The following is a 15,641-nucleotide window of genomic DNA, read 5'->3' on the forward strand; positions in this document are numbered from 1 at the left end:
GCTCAACCAAATGATAAATATTAGGAACATGATTTTCAGTAGGTTCTCCAACTTCAGAGCCAACATTCTTCCCACTGTACCAACAGTAACATTGGAGGAACAGTAGACCTGGATCTCCTAGCATCTAGGAATAGACTGTTATCTCTGAACAGAGAATCTTGGTTCATCATGGGCCAGTGTACTTAGTCCGACTGTCTTGTCACCAGCAAGGATATGAGACATCTCATGGCCATAACTAACCCTCATGGAACAAGTGAACTCAGTCATGGACCCCAATACTGAGGAGAAGACTATTGTCTCTACTCCCTTTTGACTCTTCTTCTGTTCTCCTTTTCTTCCATGTAGAAGAAAGGGGAAGCTGAAGCTACCTGGAGAAATAGCAACTTTTCTCTTGTTGGCTTCCATCTCTTCCAAGCCAGTCCTTTAAAAATATCTTCAATCTCCATATTAAAACCAAGATGAACCTTGAATAACAGTAACAATATGAAGAATAATAGCAATAGCTGTCATTTGATGACAAAAGGTAATGGTCCGTATTCAGCAGAAGATTGGTCATCGTTACTATTTTTTGGAGCAGCAAAGAAATGGAAACAAAGAAGATGTCCATTGATTAGAGAATGGCTAAGCAAGTTATGGTACATGTTTGTCATGCATTGTAAAAAAAAATAACAATGAATACAGAGAAGCATGGGAAGACATGAACTGATGAAAAGCAAAGGGAGCAGAACTCTGAAAATGATTATCAAATTGTGACTTTTTCTTATTGTTTGAATAGCCATTTTTCAATTATATCTGAATTTTCATGACCCTCTTGGGATTTTCTTGGCAGACACTAGAATGGTTTAATATTTCCTTCTTCAGCTCATTTTACAGCTGAGGAAGCTGAGGCAAACAGTGATAAGTAACTTGCCCAGGGTCACATAGCTAGTATGTGACTGAGGCCATATTTGAATTGAGGTTATCCTCACTTCAGGCCTGATGTTCTATCCACCATCCCACATAGCTGCCCTCCAACTGTGACTTCAACAATGTCAATGGAAAGAACGAGAATAAAATAATCAAAATTTAATGCTAAGAAATTATAATGACCAAGAATGGTCCTTCAATAAGAAATCAAAAAGTATCTTACCCCATTTCCTTGCAAAAGTGGGGAACAATGGGTATGGAACACTGTATATAACGTCAGATTTTTCGAATATCTTGGTTAAATTTTCTGAACTTTTTCTTTCCCCCCTTTTTATTGTTTGTTATGAGGGATGGCTAGAAGTGAAGGAATAAAGAAGGGATACATTAAGAAATGGAGATTATGAAACAAAAGATTAGTGTTAATGCTTTCCCTTTGAAGTTATCTTCTATTTACTCTCTGTATGTCTTATATAGATGTAGTCATTGCACATTGTGTGTCTGACTGAAATATAACCACCTTAAAGTCAGAAACTTGGTTTTTATTTTTCTTTATATTCCTAGAGTTTAGCATAGTTACTTGAACATAGCAAATAAATGATTGTTGATCAACTGCCATGAATATGGTGGAATATAATTGCATATACAGTAAGAAGTATGGAGTTTAAGGAATTCAGAGATGTGGGAAGAATTGTATGAACTGACAATGAATGAAATAAACAGAACCAATAGAAGAATATCTGAGATGATTACTACAACATTACATTACAACAGTAGAAATTAAAAGATCAAGAAAAAAGAGGCCTAACTGAATTAAAAAGCAAACAATGTTCCTGAAGAAAAGAACATGAACTATACAGATACATTGCTCCCCTTGGCAAAGAGGCTGGAAACTATTAGGGCAAAACACTGCTAGGAGAACAGTGTTAGATGTAATCATTGTATAGGTTGTTTTTCTTTAAATGTTTTTTTTTAACTATGCAAGGGAAAAATCAAATTGAGGGGAAGGCTACTTACACCTTTGTTCTTTTGGTCAGTAAGTCAATTAGCATTTATTAAGTGACTACTAAATGTAAATGCAGAGGATATAAAGAAAGACCCCCAAAAGTCCTCAATCTCAAGAAGCTCACAGTCTAATGGAGGAGACAAAACAAAAACAACTCTGTATCAGTGAGAAGTTTACAGATAAATTGGAGGCATCTTTAAAGACAAGACACTAATCTGAAGGAGGACTGGAAATGGCTTTTAGTAGTTGTTTGTATAATGAAAAAAAGAATCTGAGAACATGACCAATGACTGACTCCACAGTTAATGTAAACTACCTTTAATGTAAATGGCAAAAGAGACTCTAACTATCCCATGGGAAAATTTACACATAAGCATGGACATCTTTGTTCAATTTCCATATATTACCTGGCCTGGCTTCAAGACAGGTGTGGGGGATCCAGCATTCTGTCCTGTGGCAACCCAGGTCTGTTCTCTTGTGAGTAAATTCCCCCAATTAACCTAATAAACTCTAACAAATTTACATATATATCACCACCCTTGTGTGGTCTTCCCTTCTTTCTTCAGTATCTCAGCATTTTCTACTGAAAGTTTACTACCTATAATTGGCATAATCAGGGCAGAATATATCTGTACCCTTGCATAGATGACACTTTAGCTAAAACTTGAAAGAAGTCAAGGAAATTATGGAAGTAGAAATGAGGAAGCCAATGTCACTGGACCTCAGTTTGTGGAGAGGTGGGATAGACTAAAGTATTATAAGACTGAACGATGAAGGAGAAGTATGTTATGCAGGGTTTTGAACACCAAACAAAAGATTTTTATTTGATACTGTTGGTGACGGGGAGTTCACTGGAATTTATTGAGTCAAACTTATAGTTTAGAAAGAATAGTTTGATGACCAAATGGAGGCTAGATTAGACTGGCGAGATACTTGAAGCAAGGAGCCCAAGAAATGGGTTATTGTAATAGGGTAAGAGATGATGAGGGCCCACCAGAATGGCTGCATTTTATTTTATTTTTATTACCATGCAAAATACATTTCCATATTAGTCATTGGAAGAGCACACTCATACATAACTAAAACCCCCAAATAAAACCATAAATACACTGATGTGAAAGATGACTCCAACAGTTCTTTCTCTAGAGGTTGATAGCATTCCCTGTCATAAGTCTTTCAGGATTGTTCCAGATCACTGAATTGCTTTGGGTAGCCAAATTTTCACAGACAATCACAAACAATATTGATGTTATTGTGTACAATGTTGTCCAGTTCTGCTTATTTTACTCTGTGTCAATTCCTGCAAATCTTTCTAGCTTTTTTTGAAATCATTTTGCTTATCACAACTTTTCTTTTGGTAGAGCCAGTGCTACAAGCTTGAAAAACTGCATAAACTGTCAGACATGGTCACTATCAGCTGTATTTTCTTAACAGTCTTTTTCTTTTTTAAAAAGGGAAGCATTTTTGGTATTAATGATTTATTTTGAAAATTATTCTAATATTTAAATAATGAACAGATCATTTAAAACCAATTTTGGGGGACAAGATAATTAGGCATAGGAATCAAAGGAAGAAATATAGCGAGATTCTCATGCTTTCATAGACAAGATGAAAAGATATAGGCTAGGCCAGTGGTGTCAAACTCAAATGGAAATGGGGACCATGAAACCATACATTCCTGTTCGTTTACATATTGACTTCATTGTTAAATATGTCTGTAATTTATTGTATTTTTATTTATTTTGTTAAACATTTCCCAATTACATTTTAATCTGATGTGGGCTGCTTTGGAGAGGGCTATGAGCCCCAGGTGGCTGGAAAGCAACATATTTGACACCTCTGTGCTAGCCCATCATTATATAGCTTTTGAGCTGGTTCAGTGTCTGATTTTAAAGAACTGAATGACCACTGGTAAGGCATTTTGTAGAGGGGATTCGTGTTCAGACAAAATTTGGATCCATGACTTCAGAAATCCCCCAACTTCTAAATATTCTGTGACTTTATGATGTTGTAGCAGTTTCATATGAATAATGGATAGTTCATTTTTACATGTCATAAAGATGTATTATTCCTTAAATATTTTTGTAATGGCTACAACTAACCTCCCTACTTGGAGCATAAAATCTTGAAAATGAGTAACTTTTACAAGCAACAGCAAATATCCCTGTTGCCAGAACAAATTGTCTTTTCATAATATTCCACCTGAAACTATGCTTTTAAAAAGATAGTAAGAGTTTCTATAGCCCCTAGGAGAGGCTATTTTGTAACAAGGGTTACATTTCTTATAATTTTATGATCTAGTAGTCATAATTTGAATTCTTCATACAACAGGCAGCTTTCCCTTCACACTGTCCCTTACAGGGGGACCTGGCATGTAGCAGGTACTGTGTAAAAGTGTATTTGATTTAAATTGAAATCTTCTATTTTTAAAACTTCATATCTATCTACTGCCATAGAAGGAACTGATGGAGTTCAAATGCAGACCGAAGCATTTCCTTAGCAATCACCTTAATTCTTCTTTGAATGTTTCTCTATTGTAAGAACTGCGTGTCTTGTTCCACAACATGCTGAATATGGAAATATGTATTATATAACATATGTACAACCTATATCATATTCCCTACCTTCTTGAAGAGGAAGAGAAAAAAATTCTCACATCTGGCTTCATTTAGTCTATAGATTTTTACATTTTCTTTATCCTGAGAAATATGTTTTTTTTCACCGACTAGCTGACAGGAAAAGTTCTAGAATGCTACTTTTCTGGCAGATGTGCAACACTTCATCTGTCAGTTTGGAGAAGGGCTAAGGATCTGATGGCACACCTCTTAAGAGGCTATCACCTATTAAAGATGTCCTGGGATGTTCAAGGGAGGGGGTTGTATAATAAGCTCCCCAAAATGTACATAGGTACCTGTACCAAGAGTTTCAGTTTGCCTTATGATGGTCCAGTCATTTGATCACAATTAAAATGACTTGAATTAAGATAAATCAGTCTGTCAAGATCATTTTAATTGCTATATATAATTATATTCATCAAATATTAATGCCATCCTGCTGATATTATTCCTAGATTGTTCTATAATTAAACTTAACAAAGGCACTGTAGAAAAATGTAACAAATGAAGCAGGTCATTATTTGCATGCTTCTATGAAAAAGGAATATCAAATTCCCATTCTTCTATGCTCTTCCTTGTTAGTGTAAAGAATGATACAAATGAAACCAATCAATTAATACATTGTTCCAACTACCTTTTCTCAATTTCTACCTGAGATGTATTAGCACATTGACTGTACAGGTTATGTGCTGAAGCCTAACCAGGAACATTCTTTCCAGTACAAAAATTTAATAAGGGAGGAAAGATGATGTCCTACAAGATATACAATCCCTCAAAATTCTACCGATTCCAGATGCTTTGTGGTAGTTAGTTTTCAGACTCTCACTCTATGGTCCATGGATCACATGACATGGCCCTTACTTACCTTTCTTGGTGCTAAAAAAATACTTGCACAAAGGAATAGTAATTGATAATTACTTGAATGGGAATCATGCTTTCATATTTTTCTAATTTCCAGAGATGTTTTGAGAAGTTATAGGATCCCATAGCATTCCAAGCATGTTTTGAATACAATAGGTGACTAATAAATTTTTGCATCATTGAACTGGTAAAATTTCATGTCACAATGATTTCACAAGTATTAGAGTCAATTTTCTTTTGGGGATAAATTAATCCAGTTTCATGTATAATTTTGTAAAATTTCTTTAGGGAATACTTGGTAGGTTTTGTCATACTGCATATAGCTGAAAGTATGTGTGTAAAGAATTTATTTTCTTATTTCTGTCAATACTACATTATTTCAATATTAAGACTCAAAATATTGGAGTTATCTTTGACTCCTTCAACCACAAAATCCAGCCAGTTTTGTTGTTTATTCATCCACACAACTCTCCTATTAAACTTGGAGTTAAGGGCCCTAAGTTTAAATCCTAGATCTGATACTTTAAAATAGGTGTTACTTGTTTACTTAACTATAAAACAAGAAGGTTGGACTAGAAAACACCTGATGTTCTTTCAAGCTCTAGATCACTGTGATCTTTTCTTCCTCTAACCCTAATATCTCTGTAAAGAAATGAGTTGGTACTATGGACTGAGAGTCGTCTGGGGTTGAGAAATCAGAAGAACCAATGATACAGGAAAGAGACAGAATATGCATACAAAATTCTTCAAGCAGACCATCTCTTGCTTTCTTCTTTGGCAAAATGAAGAAGACTGCTGACAGATGCTAGTGAGAATGGAGGCAGTTATTTCCATAAGTTTCTATATGATATGTATATGAATGCATTGTTAATCTTGAGTGAAGGAGTATCCAGAAATGGAATTGATTTTGTTAGCTTCTCAGCAAGAGTCAGTAGCAAAAATCACCAATGGAAGGACAGCTTGACCTATCTTAGAAGGGAACTGATCTATCAACTGAATAACCTTGTCTCAGATAAAAGTTAACCTGGGAGACAGCCCAGGTAAGCAAGGTACTGACCTGTCCATTGATGACATTGGTTCGCAAAGTGAACTTGATAAAGTCTCCTTGAAGGGGAAACAGGCTTCCAGGGCAAGGAATTGTGAATCATCTATACCTTGGACTCTCCTACATGTTGGAGGGTCCAAGAATCCTCCTTGGTGAGTCTCCAGCTGCCTCCTTTTATTTATTTTATTTTAAAGGCAATGGGGGTTAAGTGGCTTGCCCAGGGTTACCCAGCTGGGAAGTGCCTGAGGCCAGATTTGAATCTAGGACCTCCTGTCTCTAGGTCTGGCTCTCAATCCACTGAGCCACCCAGCTGCCTCCTTTTAGAACACAATTTTGCCTGGTTTACTAGTGGTTCTATGTGACATGGGAGAAGCATATTGTGGAAAGGAAAACTGAATCAAGCTGTAGGCCTTTCTGCCACTCAGGTGGAAATGACAGCAGTTGGAATGTTGGAATGAAGATATTGACAACAACGACAGTTGGTAGGGGGAGGGGTGACTGGGAGAGTGACAGTTGCTCTTGAGGTTTCTCTTTCCTGGTCCTTGGACTGGAAGGAGTGCTCGCTCTCCCTGCCTCTCCATATAAGTACCTCTATTCCTGGATATTTCCCAACTATGTGCGCTACCTGGATTCCTGTGATCCTGTCATCTAACAAAAGGATTTAAGGGGAGCAGTTTGAACTTAAGACCAGTCTTTAGGGCATTAGCCTGAAAAGACAGGCCCAACCTGCTCTGAATGTCAGCACCTTTTCTAACCTTTTCTTCCTCTTGCTGTCTACTGCTAAGACTTTGAATTTAAGAAAGCTAGCATAGATTAGCATAGACAGGAGTAAAAGAAACCCTCTACCGGCCTATAAGGTCTGGCCTCAGCTCAAAAGCTGAGAGAGAGACTCAAACTCAATCTGGGAAAAGTATAGGGAACCTCTCTTCCCTCTACCCTGATACCTTCTCAATCCAAACTTATTATTAAAATTCATCTTGAGTTAAATAACCTGCAATCAGATAAGAGGAGGATTATCATTTTGGGGGACATAGAGGGAGCAGAACCTAAGGATAGCCATTCAGCCATAAACAGTCCTTATCAGACCCCTGCTGGGTAACCTTGTTGGGGGGGGGTTGTCCCTCAGGAGGGTCCATGCTTACCTGCTCTGGGGTATCTTCAACATCAATCAATAGAGAAGACATACCCTCAGGCGATTACAGTTGGTCCATTTTTCAGGAACCCCATTTTTCAAAAAATGCCTCTCAGGAGTATTTCTCTCCTTTTACCTCACCAGCATCCATATTCCCTCTGTCCCTTCAACTCCTCCATTCCCTGTTACAAAACCTTCCTTATCCCCTGTACCTCTTCAATCCTCTACAATCCCTTTAACAATTACAATATGCAGTTGAACTTCATTAACTACTAATCTAGATAGAAGAGAATTGAGGTTCTGGAAAGTCTTTCCAGTGGTCTGAACTCCTGGATGTAGGGCTGACACATGAGGGAACCATGGAAATGAGACAGAGAGGATCATCTGAACCAGTTCCTAGACATTGACTATGGCTGTGGTCAAGTGGTCTGAAACTTTGAAAGAATAGGACTGAATTATCTTTTGGGGTCAAGACCAATGATAAAAATCTGCCAACATCTCCAACTGCAGTTATTTGTGGGGCATGCTAGCCAGCAGCCATCAGAGACATCATTCGCTCTCTGATGAACTAAACTGGAGCCATCACAAGAACAGTAGCAACAATGGAAAGGGGCCATTAACAATTTGGACATGGGAGGTGTGATGTTATGTTGTTCTAGGCAAGGGACTCTACCGTCTCAGTATCCTTCAGGGTAAGGCAGCCATTTCTGTCCTACTGGACTCCTGGTACTAGTTTTTGTTGTTGTTGTTGTAAAGTTTATCACTACAATCCCATCCTATCTTGGTAGTCAGATTTCTTTGTGCCTAAAGGACCATGTTTTGGTGAAGAAACAACACATTATTCTTGACAAGGTGTAGATAAGTTTAAATAATAAGGTCCCCAATGGTAGTCCCTCATGCTGTATGGTGCTCCTTCAGTCAGTCCTTCCCAACTGTCCTCCCACCACCTCCCACCATCCCCAGCTAAGGCAGGCTTTCCTTCCAATAAAGTGAAGCAAAAATTCCAACAATTTTATAGTTCACACTGGGTGAAACAGCAATTTACACAATACAGCAGGGTTCTTTCTTTGTAATACCATTAATTTACCTTGAGGTTGACAGGTAAAATGCCCGGCACCAAAAATCTTGTGATTTGATCTATTCAACAGACAACTAATAATTCACCCTCTATCCCAACCCTGCCTTCTCAATCACAGATTTTGTCCTCACCTCAAATTTATATTTCTTTTTGCCCCAGAAAGCTATCAAAGGGAAATTAGACCTTAAGGTTATAATGGAGAACCAATCTAATATGACTGTTTTTGTAAGGTTCAGATGAAGAATGTTTTCCACCTTGACATCATTTTCATTTTTTAAAGTATTATTATATTCCAGTTCTATCCAAAAAAAGCAATATTTAGCAAAAATATGAGCAGTTAATAGCATTATAAGCACAATTTGCTAACAAAACAAAACCTTCTGGAGACACAGATTATTTAGCCAAACAATTACAACTGGAATTTTTTTCATCATACTCTTCTGTTAAAAAGAAAAAAATGCTATTCATAGAACTGTAAGGATTTTAAAAATGTATCTTGGGGAAGAAAGCACACTTCAGTAATCGATTTATTGGTTCACAGAGCAAGCCTTTTAGTTATATACTTTGATGCTGTGGCCAGAGTTGAGTTCAAGAGAGAAAAATTCTAACCACCAAGATGGCTAAGCACTAAGTGGGCACAGCGAATCATATCATATTGATTGGGTTTCTACAGAATATTACTATGGATGTTACAGGTCTTTCAGATCTTTTTGGATGTCCCACAAGGTATCTGCGCTCTTCTTGAGTTGAGCTACCTCATCATCTTTCAGCTTCTGGTTGATAACACTGGTTAGTCCTCGGGCATTCAGAATACATGGAAGGCTGAGGAATACCTCATTCTCGATGCCATACATCCCCTTTGGTGAAGAAATAATGTCAATTAGTCTATGAAAGATAAATATAAAGCATTTGAAATCTTTTCAGCAGTTGAACCAACACTATTCCATTCGGATATTCTGATAGGATAGTCATCAGGTTACTGGGAACTGGATCAAGGCACAGATAATTTGGAAAACTCAGTATTTATCACTTACATTAACTCTATGTTTCTGCATAGGCAGATCAGTCCCAGAGAAAATATGTAGCTCTATGAATATAATAATCAAAGACAGTCTTCGGTGCATATTTTTCAACCATGGAAAGTAATTTGGATTGTCTATTCCTATGCATAAAACATCACCACCCTGTTGGAAAAATTTCAGGCAGATTTGGTTCTCTAGGTATAATTAAGTCAAATTCAATTTTTGCCTCATGGGATTGGTGGGATATCATTTTTCATGTATGTCTAAATTCAGTGCTAATAGATTACAGATTTAGAGACAGAAGGAACTGTAGAGGTTACTTAATTCTATCCTCTTCTTTTAAAAATGAGGAACTGAGTTTTGCTCCAGTTGCACAAGTACTAGCTGTTCACTAGAATTTGAAAACAAGACCTCCGAGCATCTTGTTGTAGGTTTTTGTTCATTTTTGGATGTTGTTTTTAACTTTTACCTTCCATCTTAGAATCAATACTGGGTATTAGTTCCAAGGAAGAAGAGCAGGAAGGGTTAGGCAATGGGGGTTAAGTGACTTGCCCAGGGTCACACAGAGAGAAGTGTCTGAGGCCAGATTTGAACCTAGGACCTCCCATCTCTAGGCCTGGCTCTCTCTCCACTGAGCCCCTGTCTCCTAGGTTTCTGTTCTTAAAGGTCTTTTGATGAGAAAAGAATTTTCAGGTGGTAGTTAGCCCATGCAACCTTCTCATAGAGTCCTAGAGTGGAAGAGATCTTAGAAATTACCTAGTGTAACTATTATATCTGAGAGAGTTCAAACTCCTGTTGTTTCCAAATAGGGGAGAAAAAAGGTCAGATGAACTTCTAAGTAAACTTCTACAGTGTAACAAAATGAAAGCTAATAAAATATGTCCAATAAATACATTTATGATTGTACTGATATTAAAGGCAAAATACTACCACCAGAGTTTTATGCTATCTTTGTTATGCATTTCACATGAAAAGTGGGAGGGCAAAAATAATGGGTGTATGGTTAAAATGCTGACAGTGCCATGCAAAACTTTTAACTATGGAAATAATCATGTTGCTTTGACTTGGTTAGTACCACTGGATTCTACGTCAGTTCAGTGATTCTCAATTTTTTTGGTTTTTACATTCTTTTAAACTCTTAAAATTATTTTATGAATATGTTTATAAAAATAATTGTAATTTCATGGATCCCCAAATGAGTCTCAGTAGTCCCAAGGGGTCCCAGGACTACACTTAGAGAATAGTATAGTCCTAAGGATCTGTCTGAAACCCAAAGAAGTTAAATGATCTGCATAGGGTCCCACCACTATTGTGAGTGGCAAACTTTGAACCCAGGCCTTTCTTCTTGATTCCAAGTCTAGTACTCAGTCCATTACTCAGTCCTCTCTCTAATATATGCACAACAATAAATAATGCAAATGATATTTCCAAATATAATTTTCAAATTCATCCTTACATCTTGTTTTCCAAGTAACATTTGTTTTATAAGATTTTTGCTAAGCTCTAGTAGTCAAAATGATGACTGGATATGAAGAAAGGCTGGTTTATTCTGCTGAGAAAAATAAGGTAAACCAAAAGAACAATCTACACAACAAAAATGAACAGAACACTAAAAGGAAACAAACTCTGAGGAACAAGAAAACTAAAAATGGTTCAAGAGAGTAGATAATGGAACAAACCTTCCTCTTCTCACCTTAGAGGCTACTAGAATAAAATATTGCATACACTGTCAGAAATGGTCATTGTATCCATTACTTTTTGTTTAACTGTTTTTGTCTTACAAGGGAGAGTTCAATCCCAGGGCAGGGTGTAGAGAGGGGGATTTGGGGAGGCATATACAAAAATGGCTAAGATGTTAAAATAAAGGACATCAATTAAACTTAAAAGGGAAAAGACTATGTCTGCTCACTCCAACAAAATTACTATACCCAAGGTCCTGTTACATAAAAATTGTACAATAGAGTAACTATAACTATAAGAAATATAAAAATAATGAGATTAGTCAGCTGCAGAAACAACTCATTCTGTAAAATAATTTTATAAATTAATTGCTAAGAGAGATGTCAGACTAATATCTAGAATAAGAAATCCTTTGAAATAAAAGAATTTGAATAAACAACAGTCTTTATTAAATATCCCTTAATAGAAAGGAAGGAAATAGTATTTTATTTCCCTATAAGTTTTTCTTACCTTCACCATAGTGGACACAGGATGAATCCTGGATAGATTTTTTAACATGGTCTCAATAAGATCAGCAACACTTAATCCAATAGCCCAGTTAGTGTATCCTTTAAGTTTGATCACTTCATAGGCACTAAAAAAAAAAAAAAGAAACATGAAAGAGAGCACTCAAATAAAATTAAGATATTCCTTAGGATGCAACCTCACGTTGCATATGCATCACACTCAGTTGATATGCTGGCAGCATGCCAACATGCCAGAAGGCAGAACTGTTTTCTTCCCCATATCACTCTTTCTCTGTTGCAAGGGACAGCTCTCTGGGAAATATACATTTGGAAAGGAAAGTTATCTAAAAATAAAATAATTATTAATACATTTTAAAATAAAGATGTATTCAGAGAGTTAACATTTTTGAATTATGAATTTGTAGATTTAAATTATAAATAGTTTATTGCCTTACATAATTATAAGTAGTTTGGTCAAGAATGATTTCACAGTAGTTCAAAAAGCAGGGTCAGACAAAGGAAATATCACTGAGTTTAGGAGTTATTGGGCTGAGGTTCAAATCTCAGGGCTTTCTAGTTCTACTTTTGTGACCTTGGGCAATTTTCTGATTATTCTCTCTGGAACTAAGTTTCCTCACCTGTAAAATGAAAGGAATTGAATAAGATGATAATTAATATCCCATCTAGCTACTAGTTTGTAATTTTATATAACACCATGACTTCTTAGAATTTTTTAAAAAAGCTATTCAAAAGGTAAGTTAAGGAGCAGCTAGTTAGTTCAGTGGATAGGGCACGGGGCCCAGAGGTGGGAGGTCCTGGATTCAAAGCCGAACTCAGACATTCGGTAGCTGTGTGATCCTGGGCAAGTCATTTAAACCCCACTGCCTAGCCCTTACCACTCTTCTGCCTTAGAAAAAATAAGAAGGAAGGTAAAAGTTTGGTTTTTTTTAAGTTAGGTAGAAGAGTGGTGAAATAATATGAACAAGTCTCACAGTAATTCAAATTCATATACATAAATATCCAATTGGCCATATATTCAAGAAAGGATGAGAAGAGCAGTTTCCCAAATAGAAAATTTCCTTTTCTTGAGTCAAAGACCTTACTGGAGTTGTGCATGCTTGAAACAGCTTCAAACAAGGTGAAATCTTGCCCAAAAAATTTCATTTATTCTTATCAATGCCACAGAAATATACTGGGGAGTAGTTTTAAAATCAAAGGTAGAAGGAGAAGCACGATGGAGTGAGAAAGAATGGAGGGGTCAAAATACCTAGATTCTAGTCCTATTACTATTTTGCGTGGATCATGGGAAAATCAATTAATAGCTCTGTGCTTCAGTTTCTTTATATATAATGGGGGCAATACTACTTGCCTTACCTACTTCATTGGAATTTTGCAAGGAAAGCATGTTATAAAATGTGGTCCAGGGCAGTTAGGTGACCTAATGGATAGAGTGCCAGGTCTGGAGTCAAGAAAACCTGAGTTCCAATCCATTCTCAGATGCTAACTAGCCATGGGGCTCTTTGCAAGTCACTTAACTCTGTTTGCCTCAGTTTTGTCATCTGTAAAATGATCTGAAATGGCAAACTACCCCAGGATCTTTGCCAAGAAAAGCCCAAATGGGTTCACAACATGATTGAAATGAATGAACAATATCAAAAAGTGGGCTATGTGTACTATGTGCCAGGTACTGTACTAAGTAAGAAAAGGTGAAAAAAATGACCTGTTCCTCAAGGAGTTCATTTTCTATTGGGTGCATACATAGTAGAGAAACAGAAAATCTAGGGCTATTAGGTACCTTAAAGATCATTTAGTCCTACTACTTGATTTTACAAATGATGACCCTAAAGACAAGATAGCTGAAATAACTTGATCAAGAGGACACGAGTAGTCAGTAACAAAACTGAGGTATGAACCTAAGTATCTGACTCCCTGAAAGAGGAGACCTGAGTTCTAGACATGGCCTTACCACTAAATTAGTTGTATGGGCTTGAGTAGATCTCCTTAACCCCTCTGTACCAGTTAAACAACATTTCTAAGGTTCCTTAGAGCTAAGATACTTCTTTCCACACCAAAATCAGATTCCTTATACAATAATTTCATTGTGATGTAAATGGCCCTAAAATAAAAATATTATCAAATTTCTAAGGATAGGTCTTTGTAATCGAGATTGCTTGACCTGGTTATTATAATTCTGTCCCCCCAAAAAACTAGTCAAAGGAATGCTTTTATCACTGCCATTTTATGTAACAGATAGTCTAAACTTCACTTACTATATGGCAAACACAAGTACAAAAGGCTGGCAAAAGAAATAATATTTTTAGTGTTGACAAAAATAAACAGTTTAAATTCCTTTAAACCATTAAAAGGAATTCATCCCTGCTTGTGACCTGAATTAATCATTCTTGTTTATCTAAAGAGTTGTATAATTAGGAAAATTTGGACTTCATCTCCTAGAATTCTTTTCTTGTCCCTAGAATCTTTTTTCCTTCATTCACTTTTGCATTTGTTATATGTATATGTAATTTTGTGACTCCTCCCCCTCGCTTCTTCTTTTTCCCCATTTGCAAGGCTGGGTGAGCTCTCTCTGTTTCTCTAGTCTTTTTGCTTCAAGGTATGATTAATAAACCTTATTAAATACAATACTTGGAGTATTGGATCTTAATTTTAAAATCTACAGAGTCAATATCATTTCTAAGTAATAGCACTTTTAAAAGCACTTAGAATCAATCATAGAATTTTATATTTCAAAGGACCTCAAAGATCATCAAATCTAATCCATTGATTAACAAGCATCTCCTTTATAACATATCTGACAAGTAGTCGTCCAGTCTGTGCCTGAAGATCCCCAATGAGAGTGAATCCTTATCTTCTCAAGCAAGCCCTGAGCCTTTTGGATAACTATAATTGTTAGAAAGTTTTCTCCTCATATTAAGTCTCTTGAATCTTTACAGCTTCCTATTATGCCTAGAACAGTCCTCTGGGGGGAAGCAAAACAAGTCTAATTCAATTCCTCTTTCAGATGATACCCCTTCAACTACTTGATGACAATTGTAATGGCTACCTCAAGCTCTTCCTTCCTCTTGACCAACAGTTTTCTTTTCTCCACAATAAAACTCCCCAGAGCTTTCCAATGATTCTTACATGACACAATCTGGAGGCACTTCTCTATCAATAGCCTGGTTGCCCTATTTTGAACATCCTCCAGTTTATCAGTGTCTTTCCTATAGAACTAAACCAATGGCTTAGTCCTTTATTTGATCAACAAACATTGGTGCTAGGTGCTAAGTATAAAAACAAAACAAAACAATACAAAATGGATAGTTCCAGCCCTCCAAGAGTAGCCATTCTACTGATCTGACCAGGAGGTAATTGACATGGGCTGTAGTATGACTCACTTCCCTCATCCTGTAAGCTCTCTTAAAACTGCCAAAGATTACATAAAAATTTTTTGGCAGCTTATACACCATAGATTGTGATTCAAGTCCACTAAACCTCACAACTCTTCTTCAGATTGTTTCTACTGAGATTTCCTATCTTTTCCTCTAATAGTAGCAGTGACCTTATCAAATGCTTTGCTAAAATACTGGCTAACACTATCTATAATCTTATACCAATCTACCTGTGTAATAAACCAACCAAAAAATGAAATGAAGTTAACCTAACATAAGCTAATCTTGACAAAGCCATGGATGGCTCTGTAATCACTATTTTTTTTCTAGATATTAAGTAATGATCCCTTTTAGCAAAATGGTTTGAAATGTTGTCTTTAACTGAAATCAAAACCATTGGGCTA

The 15,641-nt window shown here is 36.5% G+C and overlaps 1 protein-coding gene across 3 annotated transcripts in view; it reads right to left on the reverse strand.

Annotated features, from left to right (window-relative positions):
• Window positions 1–9,149: 9,149 nt before the first annotated feature.
• The window catches only part of LDHB (lactate dehydrogenase B), a 28,358-nt gene continuing 21,866 nt past the window's right edge, over window positions 9,150–15,641 (reverse strand). For all 3 annotated transcript variants that reach the window (XM_007503499.3, NM_001032978.1, XM_056797309.1), the window contains 2 exon segments: window positions 11,853–11,976; window positions 9,150–9,497 (listed from right to left, as the gene is read on the reverse strand). In XM_007503499.3, coding sequence (XP_007503561.1) covers window positions 9,330–9,497; window positions 11,853–11,976 — 292 coding nt within the window. In that variant the 3' untranslated portion in view covers window positions 9,150–9,329.

The sequence above is a fragment of the Monodelphis domestica genome, chromosome 5, assembly GCF_027887165.1.
Source record: "Monodelphis domestica isolate mMonDom1 chromosome 5, mMonDom1.pri, whole genome shotgun sequence".
Taxonomy (NCBI): domain Eukaryota; kingdom Metazoa; phylum Chordata; class Mammalia; order Didelphimorphia; family Didelphidae; genus Monodelphis; species Monodelphis domestica.